Genomic DNA, 27,811 nt, shown 5'->3' on the forward strand with positions numbered 1-27,811 from the left:
ATCATTAAGAAAAAGGTAAATACGCTTTGAGCCTCACTGTAACCTGCCTGGGCAGACAGCAGCTTTGAGCCACAGTCCTGCAGTAAAAAAAAACATGACTGTCAGGTTAACCGGTTATGTCTCAGTGTGTGTGACTGGTTGTTTGTCTTATTTGTCTCTGTTTTGCCCCAAATCTTCCCATATAGCTGCTATTTAACATTTGAATCAAAATGTAATTCTCTTTAGGCAAAACATGAGTGCAAATATGGCTATATAAACTTAATTTGGACTTCCACAAAAAAATAGAGAAACAGAAACACACAACAAGGTATGTAAATTGTGGAACAATTTGTTTGGACAAAATCGTAGGCTTGCACATACAGAATGAAAAACCTTTGAGAAAATAAGTGTTTGTACAGATGGTACAATGTAAGAGGATAGCCCCTGATAAAATCAGGGGCTATCCATCAGTCATATATATTTTAACAGTAGACAGTTAGTTGGATAATTTAGAATTAAACAATCAATTTCCAAAGGGATTATGACACATCCCCAGTTTTTGAAAAATAATACATTAAGACTCCATTTTGTATCAGAGAAGTCAGATACAAAACAACCATGAGTACAAATGAAAGAACTAGCGAAGGGGCGATGTGCTTACACAAAATGGGACAAAATTGTTTGAATACTGGTAAAAGGAGGTTTTCACCAAGAGAGAACAAATGGGCAGATTTCTTATAGAGCTGAGCTGTGTAGATTGATTATCTCTATTAGTTTTTTTTGAAGAATATTGAATAGTGAAGAAAGTGACTCGATTCAAGCGATTAGGCAAAAACGAATCGCTTGAATCCCTTACCTCTAATGATGTCACCAAGGAAAATACACACAAAGTAGAGTTTGCAGTTTTTTCCCTTCAGCGTAATTTGTTTCTAATAAAAATAATAATAATTCTAGGAAATCGAGCAGTGAAAATGTAAATTAAATTTCTGAGCTATATTTTTCATTGTCAGTCGAAATTTTCTAGTTATCAAACACACCACTGGATGGCAATTTTAACAAAAAAAAAAGTGGGTAACAATTTTAAAATCTCGACTTTAGTTGTCTGCATGCACTAGTACCTTACACAGCACAACGTCTGGCTAGACAGTCTTTGTCACCTTATTATACAGCGTGAAAATACTGCTTTATAATATTATAATGAAACTGAATAAAATGAGCACATGTGCATCCGCCTCTGACCCACAGCACTGACTCTTGGCTGAGCTGATAAGTCCCTCTTTATTCCACCGCGTGCTGCCATAAAAGCGCCAGGGAGCTCATTGTGCGGAGTGATCTGATACGGACTACACCCAGCCGCCGCCTCACTGCCCTGGCTTTCTTTGCTGCCCCAGCCTTCGCGTTGGTCAACGTCGAAGTGTGGGTTAGATTGGAGACTCTAAATTAGCCTGGAGATATCTTTCACCTTCCCGACTCTGAATCTTTTTTGGTAACATTACCCGCGAAGCTATAGTCTTTTTTATATATATAAATTTATAGCGTCAATTTCTTGAATATGTCTTGGCAAAGCTACGTGGAAAACCTGATGGCCGATGGCAGCTGTCAGGATAGCGCCATTGTTGGGTATACAGACGCCAAATATGTTTGGGCAGCGCATGCCGGTGGTACATTCAACAATATCACGGTAAGTAATAATAAAAAAAAAGATAAAAAAAAATTGGAGAGAACCGGTGCTGCTTGTTGCCATTACTGGCGCGCGCTTCCCCACGCGGACGCTCAGTTGCGCTAAAACCGTTATCTCGCAGGCTTTAACTGAACAGAGCTAATGGTACGGAGCTAGCCCACTGTGCTAACTAGCTTATCTGCAGGTGGCCTGCGTTGGATATTAGACATGCTAGGGAAAAATTGCTATGTTAAATCTTCTGTGACAAGACTTCAGTTATTATAACAAGGTGCGGACCTTAAATTATTTGCTGCTTGATAGCGTTTTAACAGATTTTGGAGCTCCAGCAGTGAACGTGAGGCTAATTTAAAAGCAGCTAGCAGACGGTGTCTGGCAGCAGAACGTGCATGCTTTTGTGCGCGCAGCTGCTTCGATTAGCTGAAGTTAAGCTGCTACTTTACCGGCTACCTGTGGTTCAAAAAGGCTAACTCAGGCTAATGTCTGGCTAGTAAAGCGCAGACGGTACACGCCTTTATGTTCAGTCAGACTACCCACCTGTTTGCATTGTAAGCTAAAAAGGAAACGAACCTTTTCGTTTTATGTAATGATCTTGGTGCATAGCGACACATCACTCGATGGGGGGAGAAAAAAAAAATATATATATATACACTAATCAATCTTTCAAATATGTAAGGATTAGAGAATCTCATTTTAACAAATAGTGCTTGTGCTGCATCTACAGGTATGGCATGTAGCAATGCATGACTCCAACAAAATCAATGTGCAAAATTAAAACTGCATCTATTTCAGAGATGCACCTTTAAGGCAGCCAGACCCACCCCCAATACATTAAATGGATTTGAACTAAATGCTTCCAAACCGCTTGCCTAAACATTTAAACAATAGCTTGTGTTTTGATGCACCTCCGAGCCTTTGACATAAATGGCAATAATTTAGTAACTTTCTGTATCAAGTAAAACGGCTACCTTTATCAAAGAAGCTGCAGCACATTTTTTCTTAAGTTAAAAATAAAACGCATCTTAATCCAATTGTTTTTTTTTTGTGTATGTATTTTGTCTTTCAGTCTCAGGAAATTGATGTCCTTGTCGGAAAGGACAGGGAGTCGTTTTACACAAATGGTCTCACTCTGGGCTCAAAGAAGTGTTCCGTCCTTAGAGACAGCCTCCAGGATGATGGCGACTGGACGATGGACATCCGGACAAAGAGCCAGGGAGGAGAACCTACATATAACATTTCTGTAGGCAGAGCTGGAAAAGGTAAAATTAAACTTGTATGTGGTGGGGTTCCAGAAATTGGGATTTCTTTTATTCTTTTTTTTTTTTTTACTTAATACTTGTAGTTTTCTTAAGTATTTAACATCCCAAAATGTTTTATTAATATAATAGGGACAGTATATACAACAAAGTAAATGTACCTTAGTCATCAAAAGGCTAATTTTGTGATATTTGTGAGCATCTCGCATGAGGATTAAAACATTTGTCTTTTAATGTAACCATTTAAAACACTTCATTTTGAATTCTTAATTAACCTCATTGTCAAGATTTCTTGTTGCATCTAATTAGCCCTCAGACACAACAGCAGTAGTTCTTGTTAAATGGCATAGTTGAGGGGGAAAAACTTTTTAAAGTCGGGTTCTTTGAGGATAGCCAGGAGTTAATATCCGATGTGGAGCTTACCTTTTAACTTCAGGTTAGATGGAGGTTAAGGAACAGGGCACTTTTAAATGACTTCAGTCTTGAAAAACATCATAGCCCTTTATTCTTTGCATACAAACTAGTGTTTGTTTTGTTTTTTGTTTTTTTTTTTTACATAGAGGACTCTGTAGGCTGTGGTCTGCAACAATGACCCTTCCTGTCCGTCTTTAATAAAACTAACCTAAAATGTTCTGATGGCAAACAAACATGACGGGGTTTGTCACCGTTTCTGATCCTGGACTTGTCTGCACCTGGACAGTCCAACCATCTTAATCCAGACTGAAGTCCAATAAAGGGATGCTTCAGAAATTTTGAAGCAAGATTTTGTTGCATAAGCAGTTTGTATCCTGTCTGTAGAAGATGACCTTCACAGCCTTCATTTAGTATAAATCTTTATTTCTAAGGGTTTTCCTTAAATTGGATTGTTTGAAGAAGTAACTAACAAGTATCCTGACTTCTTTTAGTATTTTCAGGTTTGTCATAATCAGAGTTTAGGAACTAATTACTTATGTTCAACAAATTAATCAAGTCTGAGCCAAATTTAAAAATTCTTCAAAAAAAAAAAGTTTCATTATTTCCACATTCAAATTGGGAGGAGGATAGGATGTTGAAAGGATATTTAAATAATGACTTGGTCTGGCTTGTGTTTTAGATGTATTTAGATAAGCTAAAAGCCTTGAAAGGCTTAATTTACATGAAGGCAAAGCAGAATTGATTTTAAAATGGCTGCAAACTTTCTTGCAGTATGATGAGAAGTCTTGGTTAGCAGATAAATTTGCCACATGAGTTTGCCTCTAGTTAGCAGAATTGGAAAGAAACTGTTTTAGCTTTCTAACTTTTTTTCCTTTCTCCTGACTCTTGTGCATGATTTGTTAAATGAGCATTAATTAAATGTTGCACCTCCTGGGATATTGCATGCATTGTGTGTCATCACTTTGTGGTTTATTCAAACATAATTTCTTACTATGAGGCAGTACAAATAAGTCCTGTAGTTGCTTTTAACTTGGGTAAATTTAGAAGTCATTGGGTCTTCTACAATGTAATATACAAGATTCTTAATTTCAATTTGCATTTTTACAGTAAATGGGAATGCAGCATGATCACTGTAGCTGTTTTAAGATGTTACAGGAATCTATAAATTCCAAGTGGTGCACATTTATATTTCTTATCTGGAAAACCTTTTCGTTACCTTTTTTTTCTTTTTTACTTTTCTTAACTATCCTTTTTTCCTTTCCATCTTTTCTCTTTCAGTTTTGGTTCTTGTAATGGGCAAAGAAGGGGTCCATGGAGGCGGCTTGAATAAGAAGGCTTACTCAATGGCAAAATACTTGAGGGATTCGGGCTTTTAATGCTTTAAAGCTCACATAGATCCAAGTTGAGGGACAAAAAGAAGAGAAAAAAAATATTGCTGTTAAGATTTCTCCTGCAAGCAGTCAAATGTTTTGGAAACATTTAATAGCAGTGAAGAGTGATAAGATACTGTGTCACCTTTGTTCTCACCCCTTCATCCTGTATGGGGAGGGGGCGGGGCTCTTCTGTTTTGTTCATTTGTCTATTTTTTTTTTATTTATATTTTTTTCCCCTTTGTGCTCCAGTATTGGTTTTAGTCATGGGAAAGGAGGCGGTCCATGGTGGAAATCTTAACAAGAAAGCACATGCAATGGCTGAGTACCTGAGGAAGTCTGGATACTAAGCAACCTCGCCACCCCATTGGTCAACTTAGCAGCTCACTCCCACTCACCGTATTGTTGACACTACTTCCAGGATTTAGGTGGCAAACAGTGTTACTTCCTACCCAGTCTCCTTTTATACACAGTCTTTTGTTGGCTAAACTCCCTCATCCACTTATTATTTTTTTTTTATTATTTTTTAAAAATTTTTGCCCTCCCTTTATCATTGTTTATCATGATTTTGACACTACAGTTATGGCATGTTTATTGAGATTATCAACCAAACATGTTTTTTTTTTTTTTTTTTTAAAGAAAGCTAAAGTGCATACTTAAATAAAAGTGTAAAAAATAAATTTGGACTCTTAATGTAAACTGACTTGTTTTCTCTGTACACATCAATATACATATACCTTTTTGTTAAGCATTGTTAAAAAGATACATCTAAAAAATGTTTTCCAATATTCAGCATGTAGGCATTATGAAAGTTGCATGTATGCGCTTTATCTCAGCAAACCCAGCCCTGTTCCCCCATGTCCTTCCACAGCGTTTCAGCCAAACCATCTGACATATGCCTTTCTCTTAATGTCCTATTGTTTTTATTTTTTTTTTGTTTTGTTTGTTTTTTTTTTTAAAAGACAGATTTCCCCTAATTGGCCACCTTTTGTTTCTTTTCTCTTACCGTCCATTACCTGATTTTTGTTTTGCTATTGTACCTGAATGTGGTCTTAAAGTAACTGATGTGGCGTTGGGCTGTTTTTTGAGTGTAACGTAAGGTTATCATTACACCGACTCATCATTTTTGATCCCATCTTGGAGTCTCAGTGGACGTTTCATCTCTTGGCAGTTGAGATGGGGCCTGTCCTCTCCTGCCATTTGTACATTTTTGCTGTAAAAATAAAAACACTACACCTTTGTGAGCTCGCCCTCCCATGTGGACCAACTTCCATAAGAGAGGTACTTTAGCTTATTCTTAGAGGCAATTGATGGCTGCCTGGAAACCACCGAGATGACTTCAGATGACTGTAAAACATGTAACCGCTTCTTTAGACTTCAACACTAAAATGTTTCCTCACTAACTGACTTCTTGCTAACTTTAATGTGCATTGATTACTACAAAGGCAATGTCATTTTTACTACAATGTGAATGCATTTAGACTGTACACCGAGGCTGCTGGGCTCCAACACCTTGGGATTGTTTTTTGCCTTGTGCTTTAGTCATCAAAGTGTATTCACAACTTGTCATAGTATGGTACCTAGAAATATATTAAAAACAATGCTGTGTACACTAAACATTGAAAATGATGTTGGTTGGAATAAGAACATTTGTAAGTTGTCTTGTGGTTACTTTTTTTTTCCTGAAAAAATAACTGTATTCTGTGCCATAAAATTCAATTTCTGATCTGATACTAATACGAGTTGGATTTGTACCTGCTGCCCAAGCAAGAAATAACTTTAAATGGCACTTTCTTAAGGGATATTTTGGCATTGGTAATCTCCAGACTTTGTGGGATCTGTACAGAATTAAAACAAAGCAAAAGTTTTGAATATTTTGTCATCTTTTAAGTTGAACTTTATTTTTTTCCCTTTTGTTCAGAATTTCTTTTCAAATGCCATGACTTCAGATTAAATAAAAGGTAATCCAACCAGAGATGAGAGCCAGGATGTCCAGTCTTTTACCCTGTGTGCCAAATTGTATACAGATGGCTAAAATATAAGCTAAAGTCTCAATTTTCTTTTTACAAGGTGTTTAGAAAACATTAAACTGTTGAAAAGTTTTTGAACATTTCAAGAATTAGAACAAATTGAAGGACCGTTTAACCTGTTCTAGTACTTCAGAACTTGGATCTGGGAATGACTGCATACACTTTTTTTTTTCCAAAGTTCAAAAATCAGTGAGATTTTGGGGTTGAAATCTGTAGTTAAAAGGGCAACGTTTTATTTTTGTACCATCAAATGCTGTGGTAACATGTTCCCTAAGGAAGGTTTTATCACCCTTTATAAGACAGTGCAAATAAGCTAACAGCGATATTCTATCCAGAGATCTGACTTGGTGAGAAACCTTAGAGTTTTCATCTTAGAATTTTCTGGATTTAAGAGTGACATTCAACCAAACTTAATTACGTTCCACCATCAAGATTGAAAATAAGTGGGATTTGCTCATTGAATAGTGCAAATACTCTGGCAGCCATATTTGATCTTTAGGTCAAGGTTGGTGAGAAACCCCTCACTTTCTGATTTGAAATTAAAACTTTTTGGAACCATTTTGTGGATTTTTACAACTTCAAACTTAATGCGTGTTACAAGAATGTCAAAGTTCTGTTGTGCAACTGAAAATGTCAACAAGGTTGTACTTGGAAAACTAGATATTTACTGAGGTGGTCCCTGATATGAAAGGATAACCCTCTATTAAAACCTAAGAAGATAAGCAAGCTATATTAAGTATATTCCATTCTTTTCTCATCCATTATGTTCTATCATTTAAGATTATGGATACCCGTATCATCTTATTGTACACCATGTTAGAAGGAAGATGGCAAGATTCTTCCCTTATGGCACGATGGGTTAATTAAAATACATTTTGTTTGAAGTTCAAAACACTGGGCTGCTAGATAGGCTGACTACCAACTTTTGCTTTCATCTTGTCTCATGCAACAGTCACTATTTACTGGTCCATGAACTAATTAGCATAATTGTCAACACCTGCTGTATTCAGGTGTTTACCAGACCATAACTAGGACTAAGGCTGTGTGCTCTGGTTTAAACATACTAACTGCAGGGGTCAGCTTACGTGGGACACTGCTGGGGCCTTTTGCCTGTGTGCAGTGCTTTCTTTTTCCTTCCCTTCAATGGCGTGTAGAGAAAGTAGGGGGAATGAAATTTTAGCACATTTAGGACTTCTTGTGTTTCTAATGTCACTATGCAACTGTGCAAGACTGACGAGGCTTAAGGCATTGGATGAATCTAGAGGAACCTCAGTGCACACCAAAAAGCAACCTGAAATAAGTCATCTGCATCATGGAAGACTCTTAATTGGACAGAGCTCCCTGAAAGATTCTAAACTCAATGGAACCAACTCCACAGAGGCGGCGCTGGATGAAGCAGACTACCAGGCTGACATGAGTAGGTGTTGCAGAATTTAAAACGTATTTCACTTCTAAAAAATGCAATTACTGTAGTACACTTGTACTAGATTTTAATTAAACGATGCTTTATTTTAAAAGGCTGGCAGACCAGACAACAAATGGAAAAGAGTGACTGGCAAAAAATGGCAATGGAAAACCTGCTAAAAATGGAGTCAAAGGTTGAGTGCACGCAAGATTCTATGAAGCTTCTTGTTCACGATGCTGCCTCTACCCCTGCATCTCTCATCCTTGTGGACCGGGGTATGCTTTTATATTTTTTAAACTCTTCTGCACAGCTGTTCCTAGTGTGAAATATAAGTGGAACAGATGGGAGCTATATTTCAAGAAGTCTCTGTCTTGTCCTTTTCAGGTCACTTGTCTCCTCTGTCTCTGGCAAAGTTGCCCTCAAGCTGTGGTTACACCATTAGGTCAACTCAGAAAGATCTGGTCTTGGTAGCACCCTATGATGGCTGCTTTGTCATTATTCAGGTGGGTTTCCTACTATGGATAGTCTACACATCTGACCTATCTGTGGTGTGCTCATCACGTAATCAAGCTCTGATTGCAGGAGAACTACTATGTGCTCCCGTTGCTCTGGTGGGGCCTACCAGTTAGAATGTCATGTCCTTTAATGGGACATGTGTCACAAAACCCTCCAATGGTCACTTGTCATGCTGAGGGCATGGTTGTGAAAACGGAATGGGTCACATCTGCTTCAAAAATCAAAGTAAATGGTAAGTATTTATGTTGACTGTGGTGTTCTCTAGGTGTGATAACTTGCAGATACATTGTTGTGCCGTCATCAGAAATTGGCTGCAAAGAGTGACTGGCAAAAAATGGCAAAGGAAAACCTGCTAAAAATGGAGTCAAAGGTTGATTCCATTTTTTGCCAGTCACTCTTTGCAGCCAATTTCTGATGACGGTACAACAATGTATCTGCATTGTTATAACTTTCATTAAGGTTTTTTTTTAATGAAAGTAAAAAAAAAGTTTGTTTTTTAAAATGAATGTTTTTAAAAATTTATCGGACTATTGCCAAGCAGTGAAAACTTGAGAACTTGGAATCTCTTCTGCAAATGCATACATTGAGCCTTAGGTTATGATTGCAGGTTAGCCCATTTAATTTTCAGCCTTAAACCAATGATATCATCTTACCACTTTTAAAATAATTTAAAAATTGGCTGCATACAATTAAAACGACTATTTTTAGTGAAACAATGATTTGGAGTAAATTTTCTCTGACACTGGGTGTTTTCAGTGTGGTATGGAAGGAACAAAACTCTTAAATTGGTGTGGACTATTAATTTAACTTGACTTTTTTTTCTCGTGTAGTAAATGGAAACTGGGAATCCCTATTGACAGCTGCACAACACTGTGTATTTGGTATAGTTGAACATCCAGACGGTGTTGTTATCTCTGTGCGCTATGCACCTTGCCTGGTAAACAAGGTAAATTTTAAAACGCAGATCATTCTTCTAAGGAGGTGGGGAATGAAATTTAGTAACGGTGACATTTGTTTGCAGGATGGAATGCACTCCCTTGAGCTGGCTGGAGATGTAGAAACCAAGGTTTCATGTCCATCATTGTTGGCAGCTCAAATCAAACGGACAGAGAGTCAAGTAAGAGGTTCTGTGCAGGAAAGTGACATGCCAGGCAAATGGGTGTATCCATTTCCCTCACCATATCCATCTTTAACACTTCCTCGTGCTCAGGTAGCATCTCAAATTTCTAGATCTCAAAACCAGAAGATCCCAAGCAAACCAAATCGGGGTTCAAATCTGGGGCAGCGTTGGTACACTCATTTTCCAGATTTTCCTTATGCTTACCTTCAAAAGCCAGACCTCACTACTACTAAACAGCCACAGACCTCTGCACCTTCAAAATCCAAAGTTACTCCATCTGCAGATCATTTTTACCCTCAGATGTTGTATCCCCACTTGCCTTTGCTTAAAATGCCACGAATGATGCAACCTGTGACCAAATCACCACATGTTCCCCAGAAACCACCTGCCAGCAAACTTCAGATTCCAGAACAGATATTTCCTTCAACCTATACAGAAGCTTTATCCCTGCTCTCAAATTCTTATCCACTGTATCTCCAAAGATTACTTGAGAAACCTGGGTCATCATATCCTACAATGTCTGAGAAGGGTCAAAGTGAACAGATGCCCTTCCATTTATTTTGCTCTCAACGGATGGCGGCCGCAAAACCATCTGTACTTTCTCAGCTAGCATGGCCTGAAATGTTTAAAAGTGAAGTGCACCAGCTATTTCAGCTTGTGTGCATCCAGATGGAGGCAACCTTAAAAGCTCCAGATGTTTCCCAGCCACCATACTCTGACACTGTGAAGGGCCAGGTATATGAGCGATTCAACCTCTTGTGTGCCTTGCAGAGGTCCCAACTGCAACATTCAAAAACGGCTCAAGGTCAAGTATATTACTCATTTTACTTGTTCTGCTACCAGCAGAATCAAGCCTCAAAGCCTGCTGATATTACACAAGAAGCCCCTACAAAGCCTGGCAATCTATACCAGGCTTTGTACCCCTTCTATTTTCAGGCATCTCAAAAACCCTCTGGAGTTGAGCCCTCTCAACCTGTGACTCCTCAAGCCCAAGTATACCCACAGCAAACTTGGAAACCTGCTGTAACTGAGCCACCACAATCGATCATTCCTGAAGCCCATGTATACTCACCATACTTTCCCTTCTATTACTACCCAAAACCAGCCCAGAAGCCTGCAACCCAGCCACCACAATCAGCAACTTCTCAAACTCCAGTATACCCAACATTCTTTCCTTTCTATTCCCATCCAAAACCAACCCAGAAACCAGCAACACAACAGCCACAAAAGGCAACTCCCCAAGCCCAAGTACACCCACGGTTCTTTCCCTACTTTGACCAACCAGCGCCACTTCAGAAGCCTGCTGTAACTCAACCACCACAATCTGTAACTTCTCAACCCCAAGCATACCCATTGCCATTCCCCTTTTATCCCCAACCAAAACCAACCCAGAAACCTGCAACTAGGCCACCACAATTGGCAACTCCTCAAGCTCGAGTATACCCACCGTTATTTCAGTATTTTGATCAACCACACCCACCTCAAAAACCTGCTGTGACTCTACTGCCACAACCAGTGTCACCTATAGCCCAAGTATACCCACCATTTTTCTACTTCTATACCCATCCACAGGTGGCTCAGAAACCTGCTGTTACTCAAGCCCCACAGCCTGCAGCACCTCAGAACAAAGTTTATGAGCAGTACTCTGACATCCACCCCAAAACGGAGCTGCCTTCAGTGCCCACTACAGTTTCTCAACCCCAACAGCTACAACCTCCTCGGGGCCAGGTAACCCAGCCATTCTCTTATCACCTTGATACCCTTACACAATCAAAGTCAACTTCAAGATCTACAGCTGAAGATCATAAAGATCAAGAACAACAAAATCAAAGGTGCCTTTATTCTCAGCTGTTGCCTGAAAATCAGCTGGCAAACATTCCAACTAACACAGCTCAGGGTCAAGTATATGGACCCTGTCAGCAGTCGAAACCACCAGCTGTGGAAACGAGTGAAAGAGCTTCTCTGGGAAACCATTTCCATTATTCACAACCTCCCATTGCAAACCCTCTACAGGGCCAGGTTAAATACCCCTTCAAAATGTTTTATTACTCACAGCAACCTCATGCTATGCAACAGTCTGATGTGCAACAGTTTGCCATTTTGCCAAGTGAGCAAAAAAGGGAATCTCCCCCATCAAAACAAGGTAACCCTGTTTACTGTCTTCAATATTGTCCTTCTGGATTATCCAACTGCTGCCTACAAATAGCTTTGCATCATTATCTTTACATTTCTATCCCAGGTGACAGTAAAGCTGAACCTCAGGTGTATACAAATTTCTTGCCAGTGTCTTATTCTGTCTTTAGCCAAGGCTTGGAAACTGCTGAAATTCCACAAAAGCTTTCCGCACCAGTTCTGCAGGCTGGAAGAGCTAGTGCTTCAGCACAAATTTCTCCTAGAGCACCTCAAACTTCTGATGCATATGAATACTTTCTCCAGCCACCAGATGGCGTTGTTTCACTACCCAGGAGTAGTCTTGGCATGATTGCAAATGAAGAGCCAGTTTCTTATTTTGGGGCTGAGTCTCCAAATGCCATGTGGTCACATGGAGCACAATATATGGTACAACCACCCTTGGAACAAGGGAAATCTGAATCTCCCAATGACCCGTCTCAACTGTGGATGCCTGACGGTGAACAGGTGAAGCCAGTTGTGCAATATGAACCTTTTAACATCCAATTTCCAGAACAAACTATCCATTCTAGGCCATATTTTAAGCCTTATCTTGGCCAGCATGTAGGAGAGTTGCAAATAAAACCTGCTGTTGAGCAGCGGCCATTTCACAAATCTGAATATAAAAGTTCAACACATCACAACTTTAAACGTGCAATTGACAGGTTTTTCTCTCCTTACTATAATATGCCTGGAGATTCTCCTGTGTCCAATAGCTCTGTAGGCCTTAATAGTACTCAAGAACAACCATCAAAGATGGGGTCAAATAATTCGACCAAACACAAAACTCAAAATTTGTATTCAGAACCACAAAGCTATGTCCTACTGCAGCATGGCCCACCAGGAAAGAAGCCCAACTGTTTCAGTGACTCCCAAGCATCTTTTGGAGAATTGAATTATGGTGCAAACTCAAAAGCCCTGAAACGAAGACCAAATGCTCATCTAGAAACTTTGGAGTCTTTGCAGGAAAAAAGACAATTAAAGAGGCTGGGGAAAGGAGTATCTAGTCATTCACTTGGTAGCAACTATATGCAGAGGGATGGTGGCTCATCAAGTTTGTTTACTTCGTCTGTCCCCAATCCAGTGAATTTGCACCATGAACAATCTTTCAGTGCTGACAAATTAAAGCCTGAAGTTCTGAAATCATTTGACCTCTGGAAGTCCCGAACACCTGTAGATTTCAGTCAATTGTTTATAGCCAATGTTCCAGAAAAGACAGAAGTAAAGAGTGCTGCGATGGACCAACTAGCCACAGGTATGTTAATTTTTTTTGAGTCTTTCATATGATTCTGTTGAAATAACTTCTTTCCCTGACTTTTGCAGAAATGGACAAACCTCTTCAGATGAACAAAAGGAATTCAAACAAGAAATGAGTTTTCTTTAATAAAAAATCTACTCATGTTTTTGTTTTTAATATTTGTATTGGGAAAAATTGTCACTACACAGCTCCCATGTGATCTGATTTAAGGTTTGGTAAATATTCTAAGCTTGCCAGTTTTTTTTTATTTTTATTTTTGTTCAAAATAAGACTGCAAATTATGAACATTTATTCACAGTTAATCATTCAAATTAAGTGATGGCCTTCAAATGTTAAACTAGAATATTAAAATTTTTAAAGTTGCAATTTGGTAAGGGTAGTAGAATGAAGGCAACTGTTTCAAATCTTGTGCTTAGGAGACTGACCTTTTAAACTATAGCTGAACTACATGCCTCCCCACATTCACTCCAACTATTGGAAATACTTCTGGGTACAAAGATGACCTGTTTGCATGAGTCAACATGATTGACAAATAGGACTGTGCACTTTGTCAATAATGTGAAGTGTCCTCATTGACCCATAAGGCAATATTTTATTTGCCAGCAACATTAGGTACCCAACTTAATTTTCAAAAAAGCACAGTGAAGAGTTAAAAACAAGGACTGATATTTATCAAACACTTGCATGCAAATCTAATTTCTAGTACAATCTTGTCTTTTCCAAATGCTTACATGATCAGTTTCAAACTCTATTCTGAACCTAAGAGTATTACAACACACTTGCAGCAGTTCCTCTAGTACCAGTGTAGTTAAAGCAACTATTGAGTCTTTAGGAGCTTAAGACATTTAGAAGAATCTGATCCTTCCTGGGCACACTTGCAGTGGAGCAACAGGAGCTGCAGGAGCAACAATGGAGGCGGGTGCCTCTCTCTTCACCAAAGTGATGGGGACTTCCACGCTGGCTGACGAAGCGTCTGAAGATGAGTCATCGGCAACTGGTGAGGGACTGGCAGGCTCAGCAGCAGGAACAATTAGAGCAGGGGCAACGGGGACCACTTCAGCAGATTCCGCAGATTCTGACAAATAGCTGCTCATGTGGGGGTTGTGGAGGGCTGTGAGTTTGTGGTGTCCAGTGCCATGCTTGTGAGAAACCCTACCAGCGTGGATGTGAACTTGAGGTGGCAAGGGAGACCCTATGCTGTTGTTTGCATCCACAAGTGGGATCTGAAAGTAGAAAAATGTCATTTAGATTGTTTGGGTAGATCGGGTCATCTCAAATTACAGGAATTTAAAGTGTTTTACCAGAGTGGAAAACATCTTGCAGTTCACGCTGGGATCGTTTGTGCCTTCGGAAATGCAAATTCCACGTGCCTGAGAAGGAAGTTAGACTTTTTAATGCCGTTTACCAACTACTACTCCAGACTTCACAATGTTGTCCACTTACAGCCGTAGTATCATTCAGGGGTGTGCAGGTGTCATTGATGCAATTGGCCTCAACTACAACAAATTCTGCCTTGTACCTTTGCTCACCAGCCACAACCTGAAAGACATTTAAAAGGTTGAAGCATGCTTGAACTTGTGGTTGCATGACCTTTACATGGTGAGACCCACCTGTGAAGACATCCTTCCAATCTCCAAGAGTGAATATGTCAAATTTTGTGTCTCATTGTTGAGTTTTATCAGTGAGGTTTGAACAAAGTCTTGCCCCTGCGTGTGATTCAGAGGAAGGAGGGTAGAGCAGCCACTACACAAGTCCTCTCTTGATTCTAAACATCAACCAGAAAAAAAACAACCTATAAATCTGTGGTGATTTTTGTGTGAAGCCGGTGTGTTAACTCTTACCTTCTGTTTTACATTTGAATGCCAGGACAGTGAGAACTCCAGCAACCTTCTTTAGCACCACATCACAATCCCCTTCAATCGCCTAGAGAAACGCAAAGAGTCCAAACAGCTTAAAATCTTACTCTTGTCTGATTATCATGTCTTGTCTGGTATGGTTGAGCCACTCTAACTCATCTGTGGAAGAATAATCTGTGTTCTCACCGTCAGATGTTTGGGCCTGACTGTGCAGTTGGCAACAGGTGTGGGGTCCAGTACATGACAGTCAGTCTCCAGCAATTCAATTTCCATCACATATGTATTGTTTCCATCAGGCTGTAGGCAGATTAAATAAGACAAAATATTATTTAAGTTGTTTACCTCAATATTTTCCTTTTGTTCTTAATAGGATACAATTATCCTATTAATCCGAGATTCTCGCATTTACACCTGCTGACTTACCACAGTATGGATCTTGATCTCTTCGATCCGGTTCAGTGCGTACTTGTAGCCATGGGTGTGCTGTGCGTTGAGGTGATCTTGAGCCACCAGAGCAGCCTCCTCTGCCTCAAGGGAGTCGCACTCGGGCAGCAAAATATTCGGCTGAGCCCATATCCCCCCCAATAGTCCCAAAGCCACAGTGATGCCCAGGAGTTGCATTTCTTTTCAAGGCACAGTGAGGTATCTGAGAAACGAAGCAAGCAGAAAATAGAAAGAAGAGGCAGAACTCTGGTCAACCGTGTTGTATTTATTCTGCACTTTAAACCGGTTCAAGTTAAACACTGTGATCTCTCCTCCTCCTGCGTCACAAGTGGGCTGCACTCTGTATCAGCAGAGCTGCCAAGACAAATGGACACAAAGTCTAGGATGGAGCAAGTGACCACCAGTTCAAATCAGTATGTGGGATTTTATGATAAAAGTACAAATGAAATGTCTGGATCATGTCTGGTCAGGATGGAGGTCATGGAAGGATTTCCTGTTTCTCATCATGAGCTGATCAGTTTACTTCTTGATGTACAGAATTACTTCTCAAACAACAAATGACTGGTTAGTCAATGTCAAGCTATGTTTATGTCATATGTGAGCTGAAGTCAGTGGTCATTAATGGTTTCTAAGAAGACTTTGGGTTCAAATCTCACTTAGGGCCATTTTGTGTGGACTTTGTGTATTCGCCCCATGCATGTGTTAGTATTTTCCTAGTAGTGCCGTTTTCTGTCACATTTCACAAGCATGCATTTTATCTTTTCTGGCCACTCTAAACGGTCCTCCAGTGGGGGTGTCTGTATGTTTGTTCTGTGGTCCGTCTCTGTTGACCCCACGATGAACCTGTCCAACTTCCACCTTTTACCTAGTCAACTGCAAATGTTTGTTTTAAATAATGTGGTGTTTTTGGTAAACCTTCTGCTTCTATAGTGCATGGCAATGGCGATTTGAGCAACTATTTTTTATTAAAATCAGTGACCTGGATGCATTCAACATCAGTGTCGACATCATATTTGATTGTTAACCATCTGAGATCAATAACAATGTGTTCTTTTCAGTAACAAGAACACATTGTTATTGTGTTTGTGTATATTAATAATAATAATACATTAATTTTTATATCACTTTACAAAATCCACTAGGTTAACCAAACTGCTTGACAGCGGGTAAAATCAGATAAAACGTATAAATACAAGGAATAAAACACAAGAGATAATAGAATAAAATATTAAACCACAGGTTCTTTTTATTGGATGCCACAGGATAATTTTAAACACATACTGGCCTTTTCAACAAGTTTAGAGATAATTATTATTCAGTTTATTCATTTGGTGACATATCACAGCATATGTCTATGAATGAGACTTTAATCACAGGCAATTAATTTTCATTGTAATTATAATACAGGTCAGTCAGTCCTCCTGAGCAAACACGTGATGACAGTGGACAGGAACAACTCTCTGGTGACAAGAAAAGTTTCCCAGCTCATTTAATGGATTTGATTAAAAAAAAAGAAGAAGTATGATCTACTGTACCTTCAGTTTGTTTATAGAGGACAGTTTTATTTGAAAAGACTAAACTTCTTCCTGGATTTAAAGGCAGGCATGGTGTCTGTGTCACAGACACAACCTGGGAGTTGGTTCCACAGGAGAGGAGCCGGATACTGTAACTAAACCATCTACTTCTCATTCTAGACGCTGTAAGAAGCACCAGTGATAAAGGCATATCAGATTATGACTATTAATCCTTAGTTGAATGGCCAAGCAATATAGGGGATAAAGCAAATAAATTCAAAAACGGCAAGAAAAACAACTGTATAAATATGAGAGTAATGGGTGAAAAAAGTAAAATACAAGATTTATACACATCAGTGCAGTTGCAGATGTGAAACTGCTGAAAGTGATACAGAAAGGATGTCCAAAATGCAACATTTGTGGCCCTCTCAATTCCAGAATAAAGTAAATCTGACGTGCAAAAACCAGCATTTCTTTCTATTTTTAGCGTGACATGTTCACAGACTAATAAAGTCTTCAGTCAAAGAAAAAGATACAACAGTAACTGTTTCTCATTCATTAGCCAGGTTTATGAATTCATTTTAATTTAGTGGCAAATAGAACCTGAAACATCCAGCAAATTTTACTCACAGACAGCCTGGGCGCTGACATTGATCTGCAGGTGCTTTAATCTCGGCGACTTGCATTCTGGATCTAAAAGGCATCAATCGACAGAAGATAAAATAGAGTAATACGATCTCTTCTATTCATTTTCATCAGAACTCACATTGATACATTTTGAATCAGGAAGTCGGTCATTACAGGCTTTCCTTACAAACATCGGTGTGGTGGCCCAGTATTCATTTCCAAATATATAATGAAAATACAAGTAATGTGTACTGATTTAATGACGAAATAATGACTTTGAGAATTTTACGTTACATTCTGCATTAGTCAATCCTCCATAGTGATGCATTAACTCATTTTCAGTGATTTTATCTTGGTTCCATGCTCAAACAGTCCTATTGTGTAACCAGCTGCCTGTCTCCACCGAGGTCAGAGAGGAGCCTTACAAAGCGGGGCCCCTCAGATCAGCGACTGAACTCTTCAGAAGAGGATGTTTGTCGATGGCAGGGGGCATATTTGAGGGCCAGTGACACTCACCGCTGCCGTCCTGGATATTTGTTTTGTATAAGACCATCTGCACAACACACAAGTATCACTCCAGGTCAGGAGCAAACAGAGGTACTGATCTGACTTTTCCTGGTAAAATTCCAGCGTTTTCCTCACACAGGCAAACTGCTAGTAAAGGAGGCCATCTCAAAGTTGTCAACTTAAGAGAATATTTTGGTACAAACGCATGAGAAAAACAATCTTTGGACAGAGAGGGAAATCTAAAATTATAATGTTTGTATTGGGACATGCATTTATCCACTGATTTCCATTTCTTTTGAGTGTTTTTACACACTTCATTGTTTCAGAACATCAAACCAACTTAAAGATTAATCATAGACAACACAAGTAAACTTAAAATGGAGTTTCTGAAGGGACAGTATTATGTAAAATCATGTTATGTCATTAACTTGAGTGTTGCTTTGATTCTTTCACGCATGTTTGAGAAATGCTTTATTCTCCTGAGGCAAACATTCAGCTGTGCCAAACACCTGGGTGGGCCTCGCACTGCCTTTGAGATGCAGCTCGAAGAGCTTCTTCAGCTTCCTGTGACCACTTCCTCACAGTCATTTTCCTTACAGGTAGTCTCTGGACAAGGGATTTATATTCAGAGCAGGGGAAAGCAAAATTGTGATCTGCTTTCTCCAAAGGAAGTATTGATTTGGAGATATATAAATCCTTGACATTTGTATAAATGTAGCCTACCTCAGGAAGGACAGTGAACGCCACGTCAGATTAAAGTCTACATCCAAAGCTCTACAAGGTTAAAGCAGCAGACACATCTGAGCATCTGCTGTTTTGAAGCAGGGCTGCCCAGCTGAACAGCTGCACAGAAAGTCAAAGGGAGGTCCAGAAGGAGAAGAGAACTGGTCTGGGGAAGAAAAAATACAAGATGTCAAATCTGTGAAAATCTGGTCTGGTCTGATTCAAAATGGATGAACATTTTAACACCTTCTTAAAAATCAAAATGATTTCCTAAAAAACTTAAAAAGAAAAAAAAACATAATAGACTTATCTATAAATGAGTTAAAAAGTAAAAAAAATAAATAAATAAAAAAAATCACCAAACAATGTTTTCAGCGTATAAATGAGGAAGATTTTCTTCCCCTTTTTATTTTAAAATATAAAAAAAAACCGAAATCAATTGAATGTTTGACGCGCCCCCCCCAAAAAAACAATTACTGAAAGTAGCCTGTTTTATTTCAGGGACCACTAGAGGGCGCTGTGGGAGCCTCAGAAAGTTTGAGGGAAGATGAGAAAAACAAAAGGCAAAAATACAAAAAATTGAGCCCCGTAAATCTTTTAATCTTAAAATCTTAATCATAATTTTTGTTTTAGTTTTTCTTCTTTTTTATTATAAAAATATGAATTATAATAATTGATTTAACAAATGTTATTTCTGATGCCAATTTTCTGCTGGGCTGCCAGTCAAATTCATCAAGCTGCTTTGCTCCTCAAGTTAGAATAATAAGCAAGAAATGGAAAAGTTTCTGACAAGAAAAAGATGAACAGAACTGCTGCAAACAAAATATAAGAACTGTGGGAACAAAATAAAATTAGATGTGATTAATGTAAGATATATATTTTCTTACAATCAAGAGAAGTTTGAGATGAAAAATTTTATCTGGTAATAAAGTCATAATATATTATCTGATAATGAATATAATAATTGCTGAATAATGAATAAAAATATAATACCCTATTAGGTAACATATCCTATATTACTTAATAGGATATGTGATGTGTGTGTGTGCGTATTAAGAATGAAGTTATTTAGATGACACATCCCCTTATCTATCTATCTATCTATCTATCTATCTATCTATCTATCTATCTATCTATCTATCTATCTATCTATCTATCTATCTATCGCTCAGTCTTGTCTTGTTATTGAACTGGTCGTTTCTGATTGGCTAACACAGGAATGACGCATTTTGTATGCGACTCCCAATGTGGAGACTCTTGTTGCTACTTTCGTCTTTGGCTCATCTCGTTTAATTTGATATTTAACAGCTTAAACTACTAACTTTCCGCGCAGTTCTGCTGTGAGACGTACTGCGGGCCCAGAACTCTCACCGAGCGGAGGTTTCATCAAACCAAGCGGAGGAAATGCAGGTAAGGCCGACTGTAGGAAGCTTCGTCAGAAGCCCCATGTTCTGCTGCTGTGCCAAGGGAACCTAGCTCTGCGGCTAGCTGCTCCGCCGGGGACTCTGCTTGGTAACACGTGCCAAGCTGAGGCCGGACCAGGCTGACAACCTGGAGGAAAAGCAAATGTTAGCAAAGCGTCGGAGGTCCGTGTGTTTGTGCTCCTGCGTGGGTCTAATACTGGACACGTGGGCTCCCACAATGCCATGCAGAGCCTCGCGTAGAGCTCAGGCTTTTTAACGCTGTGAGGCAGTTGTATCTCATGTGAAGGATAGGTTCCTTATAGAAAGTAGCACCCAGTTTTACAGTGATAATTCAGTTTAATAACGTATTTGTTAAATTGTAGAGAGAGTCTATGGGTTAACCATGAATATTAGCAGCAAAGTAAATGAAAAGAAATGCTTATAAACAAGTTGTTTTTAAAAAGCAACTAAGCACACAATAAAAATACTTTTAATGTTAAAAAAACAGCTATGCATGTTTGCAAAAATATTCTTTGCAAAAAATTCAAAATTCTTTGCAAAATATCTCAATTTTGTCCAGTTGGATGGAGAGTGATTCTGAACACAAGTGTTCCAGTCCTGCCACAGATTTCTAATTGAATTTAGTTTTGGACTTTGACTGGACCATTCTAACTCATTAATGTGCTTTGAATGTAAACAATTTCACTGTGCTCACTCTAACTTGTATGATGATGGTGAACCAGTCTTTCTGGTCTTGCAGCCTCTGACAGGTTTCCTTTCGAGACTGACCTGCTGAAGAAAAGTGTTTTGTCCACTTCTTCAACTGCTATTGCCAAAACTACAGGCAGAACACAAGTCTAAAACATAAATTTGACGTCATCGTTCCCAACTTGTCCTTCTGTTTGCTGATTGACCCTATAGAAATTCAACTGGAGAAATCCACTTAAATGGGAGAAAACCCAGACTGAAGAGTGAAGGAAGATGAGAATCAAGCAAAATTGTATAAGAAGGCAATGATCAGGCTAAAAATAAATAAATAAAAAAGTGGAAACACAGGATTTTTTTTTACACCTTGGCACTACTTTGATTCAGTCCCAATTAAAAATCCTAATTAAGTCCAATGAGGAGCAAAACATCCCACATGATTTCTGTTGCTAGTCATTGGTGTCAGGAGTTTTCAAGCTCCTGAGCTTTTTCTTCACAGAGGAGCCCTCCCCCACCACTCCCACACTCAGTTCCTTCAGACTAGCCAGCATCAGTTAGCAAACATTATACAAGCTGCTACTTAGTACTGGTTAAAAACATTGCGAAAGGGTTAATAGAGGAGCGATGTTTTGATGACTTCATGAAGGCAGAGTTTTTTTTGTAAGTTAGAGACTAGGGGTTAAATCACGAAGCCAAATTATTTTTTCAAGTCATATTTATATTTATATTATAGCTTTATAACAATGATGTGCTGGAAAACACATAATGCTGCTGACTTAACTTTGCACGATGCACGATATATCAGCACTAAAATCCGTATCCGCCGATGTTGGTAATTTGATAGCATATCGGTATCAAGCCGATAAATAAAACTGAGTGAACAGTCGATATTTATTTCCATCTTGTTGCTGTTTGTTTCTGGAAGGGGAATGGAGATTGGAAAGGGCAGTTGATTGAAGGGGTAGTAAAACATGTGCATACTATTAGTAAATATTGGCTATAACAGCAGTATTGATATGGACTCAACTTTTTATATTGGTGCATCAATTAAAAAAAAAAAAGCAGAAATATGTTTGATGTTTGTGCTGAACTGATGCTTCTCTGTTGCAGAGTTGGCGTGGACACCCATGAAGACACTTGCATTACTTCGGCAAACAGCGTCCGCATTCTCCCTGAGATTTGCCGCTTGATCTAGCGAAGGGCGTCTGGACCATGGTGTGAAACGCCGGGAGTCCGTCTGTTCCAAACAGGAAGCCAGGGGGTCCAGCTCGGCCGCTGCCCCTCCTCACATGTGTCGCTCTGTCAAACAGAAGGCTTCCCACAGCTGTGCGCTCACATGTGAGTCCACGTGCATCAGCCTCTGCCAGATGGAGCAAACGCGGAGCCGCTGGAGGAAGCCAAGGAGCCTGTCCTGGAGACGGGCGTTCATGTCGTCCGTCAAGGGCGTGTCCCATCTGTCTTGGCGGGATAAGAGACGGTTGTACTATAAGCTGCAGTTCTGGCTGTGGAGGAAGCGCAGCAAGAAGTGCCGCTTCTGGAAGGTCCGGACGCGACGGCGGCGGTGCGGCTCCGGGGTCCGTACAGCCACAGACACTGAACTTCATTTGAAATCACAGAAAACACTTTTGTTAGAGAACAACAACAACTCGGAAGTAAAATCCCCAGAATCCATAAAAACCCGTCTCAGTCCGGATTCTGGGGGTTCTGGAGAAGTCCATCAAAACGGGCTGGGCAGCTGGAGCCAATCAGAAAGGGTTTCAGGTTCGTCTGATGCAGGCAGCGTCAGTCAGACCTCACCGACAGCAGCATCGCTGCCCGACAGCGTTGAACCTTCTGGACGACCCAAGGGCCTTCTTCACCCTCTAGAACTTTCCCACACCTTGCGACCTCTGCAGGGCGCCGACGATACCGCACCGCTCAGGTCGCAGATGGGTTCATTAGAACACAGTCCTGATCTCCAGCGGAGCGAGAGTGAAAAGTCAACATCCTGTGTGAATGAAGCCAACGCTGACACTCTGACCAGGGAGATCCAAGGTCAGTTCACCGTTCCCTGAGGGATGGGCGATACGCCGGAAAAACGTATCACAATATATCGAAGATATCGATAATTATTGATCCGTATTTGTTTTAAATTTTAAATATCTGAAACGCTGCCAAACTGGAGTCGAACATGAAACAGCTCATGTGCAAGTTACTCAAGAGGTTGTTGCTAGGTAACCAAAAAGAGTACGTAAATCCCCACGGTAATAATCAGTGTACCAGAGGAGAATTTTGTTTTTACAGCAGAAGAAGCAGCAGCTGTGGATACTTTTGCTGACTATATAAAAAATACTAAAAATGAGCTGGACTGAATATTTAGAATATGACTCCAGGATATTAGAAAATCGTGCAATTATGTTATTGTTCAATATGGTAGAAATAATTCTGTAGCATTTATGTTTTATGTAATAAATCCATGTTTTCCTCACTGCTCCACCCAACAACTCGCTGTATATATTGGTGGCATCCAAAGTGAAAATTCAGACATACTTTGCATTCCAAACAGTCCTTTTATGGATATTACTTATATTGCTATAATTTGATTTTTGTAACGTATCGTGCAGATCAAATTAGTGCAACATTTTTGCACACTTTAAAAAAATGTTCATATAGAATCCTGATCAAATGCATGAAGGTTTTTGATGACAAAATGTTTAGAATGTCTGTTCCTCACAGCTTTTCCTTTTTTTTTTTTTCTTCCAGACTTCTTGGAAGTCTTCTACAGGCGATACGGAAGCTTCATTCCGCTTCATAAGAGTGACGTTTTGAGGCATCTGAAGAGAAAGTTCAACTCTGATTTTAGTGACAGGTGAAGGCTTGAGCCAACCCAAAGTAGCTGCGTCATGTTGCTGGATGAGACCCTAAAGTCAGCTTGTTTCTACCTCCTCAGGAAAAGCACCATCTTCTCTAAAGTGGACAAATACCGAACCGCGATCATCCAGGAATCTGTCTTGTCTTTCCGAGTCGTCTACAAAAAACACATACTGACTCTGGAGGACTTGTTGACGTTAGCGAATGAGCACTGGCTCAATGACCAGGTTAGTGCCGAACAACACAACACCTTCGGTTTGTTGTGTAGAGTGTGTGTTGAGCTATGCTAAACCAATGTGTTTTGGGCTGAACTGCAGGTCATGAACATGTACGGAGAGTTGATCATGGAGTCGTCCAATCACAAGGTAACCTACGTTACAATCACCATTATGCCAAAAGATTGATTTTATTGAACAATTACACATAAATCAATCAAAAATATTGTATGGTAGGAGGATATTTTCTACACCTTTAGGTGATTGGTCCATATATAGAATGTAATTCAGATAAAATACCTGTAATTCTTTTACCTTATTACCAAATACATTTTCCAGTCTTTGTTTCTGATTAATTTCAGCATGTTGTTTTGTTTTTGTCTCCCCTTGAAGGTCCATTTTCTCAACAGTTTCTTCCACCGGCAGCTCATGACCAAAGGATATGACGGTGTGAGGCGGTGGACGAAGCAGGTTAGCTATAACATAAAACTGATTATCATCAAGTAAACTAAAGAAGCGTCCAACACCAAGTCAGATGTGTGATATTAATTGATTGGGGATGCAAACAGAAAATGAGGATTCTGCAAATTAAAAAAATGTAAACAAGATGGACAGCCGTCTGACTCTGCAGTAGGAAGCTACAAACCACATTGAGGATGAAATGTGGTTTGTTGAAGGATGAAACCAGCATCTCCATAAAGCTAGCCAGCAGAAGGAAACATGAAGTGTTGTAAAATATCCTGACAGACACTAGATTTTTGTTGTTGTTCTGGCTATTACTTAGAATAGATTTTCTAACTAATCCATCCCAGTAGAACCATTGATACAGTCTTCCTGTCTCAGGTGGATTTATTTTCTAAGACTCTTCTTCTGGTGCCCATCCACCTGGAGGTCCACTGGTGTCTGGTTACGGCCGACATTTCCGCCAAGAAAATCTGCCTTTACGATTCTCAAGGACATTCACTCCAGAAGGTTGCAAGGGTAATAAAGCTATTGTTATTATTATAATTAATTTTATTTATTTATTTGTTTATTTTGTTTTACAAATGTTCTTCTTACAAGAATGTCTTGGTAGGATTTTGGGTCAGTTGAGTTGGACTGCATCTGGATGTGTTGCTTTGCTTTGAACAGAACATCTTGAAATATTTGATGTCTGAAGCAAAAGAGAAGAAACAAGCTTCATTTCAAGATGGCTGGACGGTGTCATTTGTAGAGGTATGAGAAACTGGACCAGGTTCTGTATGTGTGAACACAAGATGTATGATGGAACCAGAGAGGCCAACTTGAGTTTGACATTTTCACTAGAGTTACACTGGAGTCGCAAAAATAAGACTTGAGACCTGACTTGGACTTGGCCCTCAAAGACTTGTGGTGTGACTTGGACTTGTCAAAGAGTGTCTCTGTTGGAACCTGTTTGAGCAATACTGAGTTAGCTGCTGTTACTGTCCCACAGAAGTAATCACACCTTTAAAACATTTTTTTCCATTTTGTCACATTTCAACTACAAGCTTCTATGCATTTTATCATAATTTTATGTGACAGACCAAACATTAGTAAGCAGTGAAGCAATCTAAAACTAGTTGGTTAGCATTTGTATTGAGTAAAATAAAATTGTGAGAAATATGAAAACGGTTTAGAATATCTTTTGAAAGGAGCTGCATGAAAGTGTCATATTAATGTTCTGCATTACTGAACAGGCTCAGGAATGCTGTATGTGTATCATGTTCAAGCAGCCTAGAGGGATGTGCTCACAAATCTTTGCTCCACACAGCTGACTCTATTGCTGGAGACCAAATATAAAACTTATGATTCAGTCGCTCCGTGAGGGCAATGCTAGCTATGGCTAACGAGCAGATTCTCATTTTTTTACTTCACTCTTTGTCTCCCCCTGCTGTTCTTCACAGGAAATTCCACAACAGACCAACGAGAACGACTGCGGAGTTTTTGTCTTAGAGGTAGGTCTTGCTTTGCTAATTGATGCTTTTTAATTCTATTTTTTACATAAGACTATTTTCTGTCACAGTGGAAAATAGTACAGTATGTAAAGTAAGTGAAAAATATCAACTGTTGTCATTGTTTTTTTTCTCTCAACTTTTTATTTTCTGTCCTTGTCATACATCTTAAATATTAAAGAATTCTCAGAATTTTTAACCCTTTGAAATCCAGTTTATCCAAACTGAGGGGCTCAATAATTAATCTTTTTTCTTTCTTTTTTGGAAAACTAAACAAATAGCTTCACCTTTGTCGCTAGCTATAGAAATATTCTGTATTAATGTATCTTCCTGAATTCCGTTCTTAATTTCAGTCAAGAATCCTAATTTTTCTTCCTGCAGTTCATCCCAATAGACATTGGTTGAAAGCATCTACAAAAAAATACTATGTCTGGAAAGAAGTGAATTTAAAGTCGGATTATCCAGAACAGACATAGTTGAATTTCTGTTACCTTAAGCAGCTTTATTTGGATTTTTTTTTCAATAAAGTTTCCCGTAAGTTTGTTTTTTCTAAAACTTGGATCTCATTGGACTTCCCAACAATATTTCAGTTTCACTTTCAGCAGTCGACAAAAATTTTAGTCATTTTCTTTATTGCTTTTTGTCATAAATTTTATTCTGTTTTCTTCCAGTTTAGAAGAAAAAAACTTACCAAAATGTTTTTTCTCATTCAGAGAGCATTCTGGTTACTTTTTGTTGCTTTATGTGTTCATTTTTTTTTTTATTCCTCGTATTTGTTTAATTTTAAGGTTGTTAATTGGTGCTTCTGTAGCCCATTACTTAAACACTCTTTCACAAAAAAGTGAAACATTTATTATTTGTTTCAGTTTAATACCGCAATGTTTTTTTTTTTAATTTTTAACAGTATTCTAGATGCCTGGCTCTGTCAAGACCGTTCCAGTTTTCCCAAAAGGACATCCCGAACATACGGAAGAGGATCTATAAGGAACTCTGTGACTGTGAGCTTCATGAACTGGACTGATGAGACGATGGTACATGCAGCTTCTGAAGGATTTCTAAAACGAGCAACCTCACCAGTCTGAGGGTGGCCCTCTGTTAGGGTTTCCATCCATCAGGTCTACTGTCAAATCCACAACTCTTGTTGCTCTGCTGTATTTATGTGATCGCTATTTAACCAGAAGTGTAATTTAAGTAAGAAGCATCTCTGAAGTCCACCAGAAAAGCCTTACTCAGTCTATCACGGACTTTTCTGTTTCTATCCAACTGTTAAAACTGGCAAATTTATGATTTTATTTTCTGTTTCCATCATTGTTTAAATAGATGCATTTGGTTGACTCTTTTGTGTTTCAACCAGAAAAAATGATAAAGTTTTACAAACAACTTGGATGTACTTCACTTTTATTTGATGTTTTCATCTTGTATATTGGGTATACAGTATACATTTCACATAGAACAATCTGAAGTTTATACAAGTTTACATAGCTATATGTGAATATGTTGTGCTTGCTTCACATGTGACTGTCTCTGAACATCAGACCACAGCAGACACAAGGTGGACATTTAAGGCACACACAGAGCTCTCTGTCTGAGAACCAGACCTGAAGAACACCTGAAAACATGGAAGAATACTTTTCTATTACAGACTGTAAGCTAGTTTCACATGTAGGTTCTTTGTGAACAAGTCAGAAAAAAAAAAACATGCATCGTCAGAGGCTTTTAACAATTTTGTATGGGTGCAAATCAGACATAAGGAAATGACAGGTGTACATTCAAATAAAAAGTAGTTCCTCCAACTTGTGTGCTGGACAGGGGCAATTCAA

At 39.1% G+C, this 27,811-nt stretch overlaps 4 protein-coding genes across 7 annotated transcripts; 3 read left to right on the top strand and 1 right to left on the bottom strand.

The window, feature by feature from the left end:
- The first annotated feature begins 1,271 nt into the window (after window positions 1-1,271).
- LOC103139971 (profilin-2-like) lies at window positions 1,272-5,320 on the top strand. 3 transcript variants are annotated; one of them, XM_007554868.2, is made up of 4 exons: window positions 1,278-1,465; window positions 1,546-1,660; window positions 2,724-2,916; window positions 4,950-5,320. In XM_007554868.2, exons 2-4 carry the CDS (start codon window positions 1,562-1,564, stop codon window positions 5,045-5,047), a joined length of 390 nt encoding a protein of 129 aa, XP_007554930.1. In that variant the 5' UTR covers window positions 1,278-1,465; window positions 1,546-1,561; the 3' UTR covers window positions 5,048-5,320. The 3 variants fall into 3 exon arrangements, with proteins under 3 accessions (XP_007554929.1, XP_007554930.1, XP_007554928.1); XM_007554867.2 differs by having other exon boundaries at window positions 1,272-1,660; window positions 4,606-5,001; XM_007554866.2 differs by having other exon boundaries at window positions 1,280-1,660.
- Window positions 5,321-7,756: 2,436 nt separating this feature from the next.
- LOC103139973 (uncharacterized) lies at window positions 7,757-13,339 on the top strand. 2 transcript variants are annotated; one of them, XM_016672874.1, is made up of 8 exons: window positions 7,757-8,144; window positions 8,246-8,407; window positions 8,517-8,635; window positions 8,715-8,880; window positions 9,479-9,594; window positions 9,670-10,870; window positions 10,964-13,192; window positions 13,261-13,339. In XM_016672874.1, exons 1-8 carry the CDS (start codon window positions 7,871-7,873, stop codon window positions 13,308-13,310), a joined length of 4,317 nt encoding a protein of 1,438 aa, XP_016528360.1. In that variant the 5' UTR covers window positions 7,757-7,870; the 3' UTR covers window positions 13,311-13,339. The 2 variants fall into 2 exon arrangements, with proteins under 2 accessions (XP_016528360.1, XP_007554931.1); XM_007554869.2 differs by having other exon boundaries at window positions 9,670-13,192.
- Window positions 13,340-13,763: 424 nt separating this feature from the next.
- Window positions 13,764-15,770, bottom strand: ahsg2 (alpha-2-HS-glycoprotein 2). Its single transcript, XM_007554871.2, has 7 exons — window positions 15,475-15,770; window positions 15,238-15,348; window positions 15,037-15,118; window positions 14,806-14,960; window positions 14,639-14,734; window positions 14,497-14,565; window positions 13,764-14,418 (listed from the first exon to the last, which is right to left on the bottom strand). The coding sequence occupies exons 1-7, from the start codon at window positions 15,670-15,672 to the stop codon at window positions 14,041-14,043; spliced, it is 1,089 nt and encodes a 362-aa protein (XP_007554933.1). The 5' UTR covers window positions 15,673-15,770; the 3' UTR covers window positions 13,764-14,040.
- Window positions 15,771-20,052: 4,282 nt separating this feature from the next.
- Window positions 20,053-27,371, top strand: LOC103139976 (sentrin-specific protease 5-like). Its single transcript, XM_007554874.2, has 10 exons — window positions 20,053-20,276; window positions 22,085-23,008; window positions 23,717-23,822; window positions 23,904-24,051; window positions 24,142-24,189; window positions 24,433-24,510; window positions 24,883-25,020; window positions 25,171-25,254; window positions 25,944-25,994; window positions 26,896-27,371. Exons 2-10 carry the CDS (start codon window positions 22,264-22,266, stop codon window positions 27,010-27,012), a joined length of 1,515 nt encoding a protein of 504 aa, XP_007554936.1. The 5' UTR covers window positions 20,053-20,276; window positions 22,085-22,263; the 3' UTR covers window positions 27,013-27,371.
- The last annotated feature ends 440 nt before the right edge of the window (window positions 27,372-27,811 follow it).

Source organism: Poecilia formosa, unplaced genomic scaffold, assembly GCF_000485575.1.
Source record: "Poecilia formosa unplaced genomic scaffold, Poecilia_formosa-5.1.2 Scaffold67, whole genome shotgun sequence".
In the NCBI taxonomy this organism is placed as follows: Eukaryota; Metazoa; Chordata; class Actinopteri; order Cyprinodontiformes; family Poeciliidae; genus Poecilia; species Poecilia formosa.

Excerpts from the sequence above, each read along its gene's own strand:
- LOC103139976 (XM_007554874.2), top strand. The coding sequence starts at position 22,264 with ATGTGTCGCTCTGTCAAACAGAAGGCTTCCCACAGCTGTGCGCTCACA. Across the intron at positions 23,823-23,903 it reads AACTCTGATTTTAGTGACAG|GAAAAGCACCATCTTCTCTA; the intron begins GTGAAGGCTTGA and ends CTACCTCCTCAG. Across the intron at positions 25,995-26,895 it reads GCGGAGTTTTTGTCTTAGAG|TATTCTAGATGCCTGGCTCT; the intron begins GTAGGTCTTGCT and ends AATTTTTAACAG.
- ahsg2 (XM_007554871.2), bottom strand. The coding sequence starts at position 15,672 with ATGCAACTCCTGGGCATCACTGTGGCTTTGGGACTATTGGGGGGGATA. Across the intron at positions 14,961-15,036 it reads ATTCAAATGTAAAACAGAAG|AATCAAGAGAGGACTTGTGT; the intron begins GTAAGAGTTAAC and ends GTTGATGTTTAG. Across the intron at positions 14,566-14,638 it reads CCCTGAATGATACTACGGCT|GCACGTGGAATTTGCATTTC; the intron begins GTAAGTGGACAA and ends CTTCCTTCTCAG.
- LOC103139971 (XM_007554867.2), top strand. The coding sequence starts at position 1,532 with ATGTCTTGGCAAAGCTACGTGGAAAACCTGATGGCCGATGGCAGCTGT. Across the intron at positions 1,661-2,723 it reads GTACATTCAACAATATCACG|TCTCAGGAAATTGATGTCCT; the intron begins GTAAGTAATAAT and ends TTTGTCTTTCAG. Across the intron at positions 2,917-4,605 it reads TGTAGGCAGAGCTGGAAAAG|TTTTGGTTCTTGTAATGGGC; the intron begins GTAAAATTAAAC and ends TTTCTCTTTCAG.
- LOC103139973 (XM_007554869.2), top strand. The coding sequence starts at position 7,871 with ATGGCGTGTAGAGAAAGTAGGGGGAATGAAATTTTAGCACATTTAGGA. Across the intron at positions 8,145-8,245 it reads AGACTACCAGGCTGACATGA|GCTGGCAGACCAGACAACAA; the intron begins GTAGGTGTTGCA and ends TTATTTTAAAAG. Across the intron at positions 8,408-8,516 it reads TCTCATCCTTGTGGACCGGG|GTCACTTGTCTCCTCTGTCT; the intron begins GTATGCTTTTAT and ends TGTCCTTTTCAG.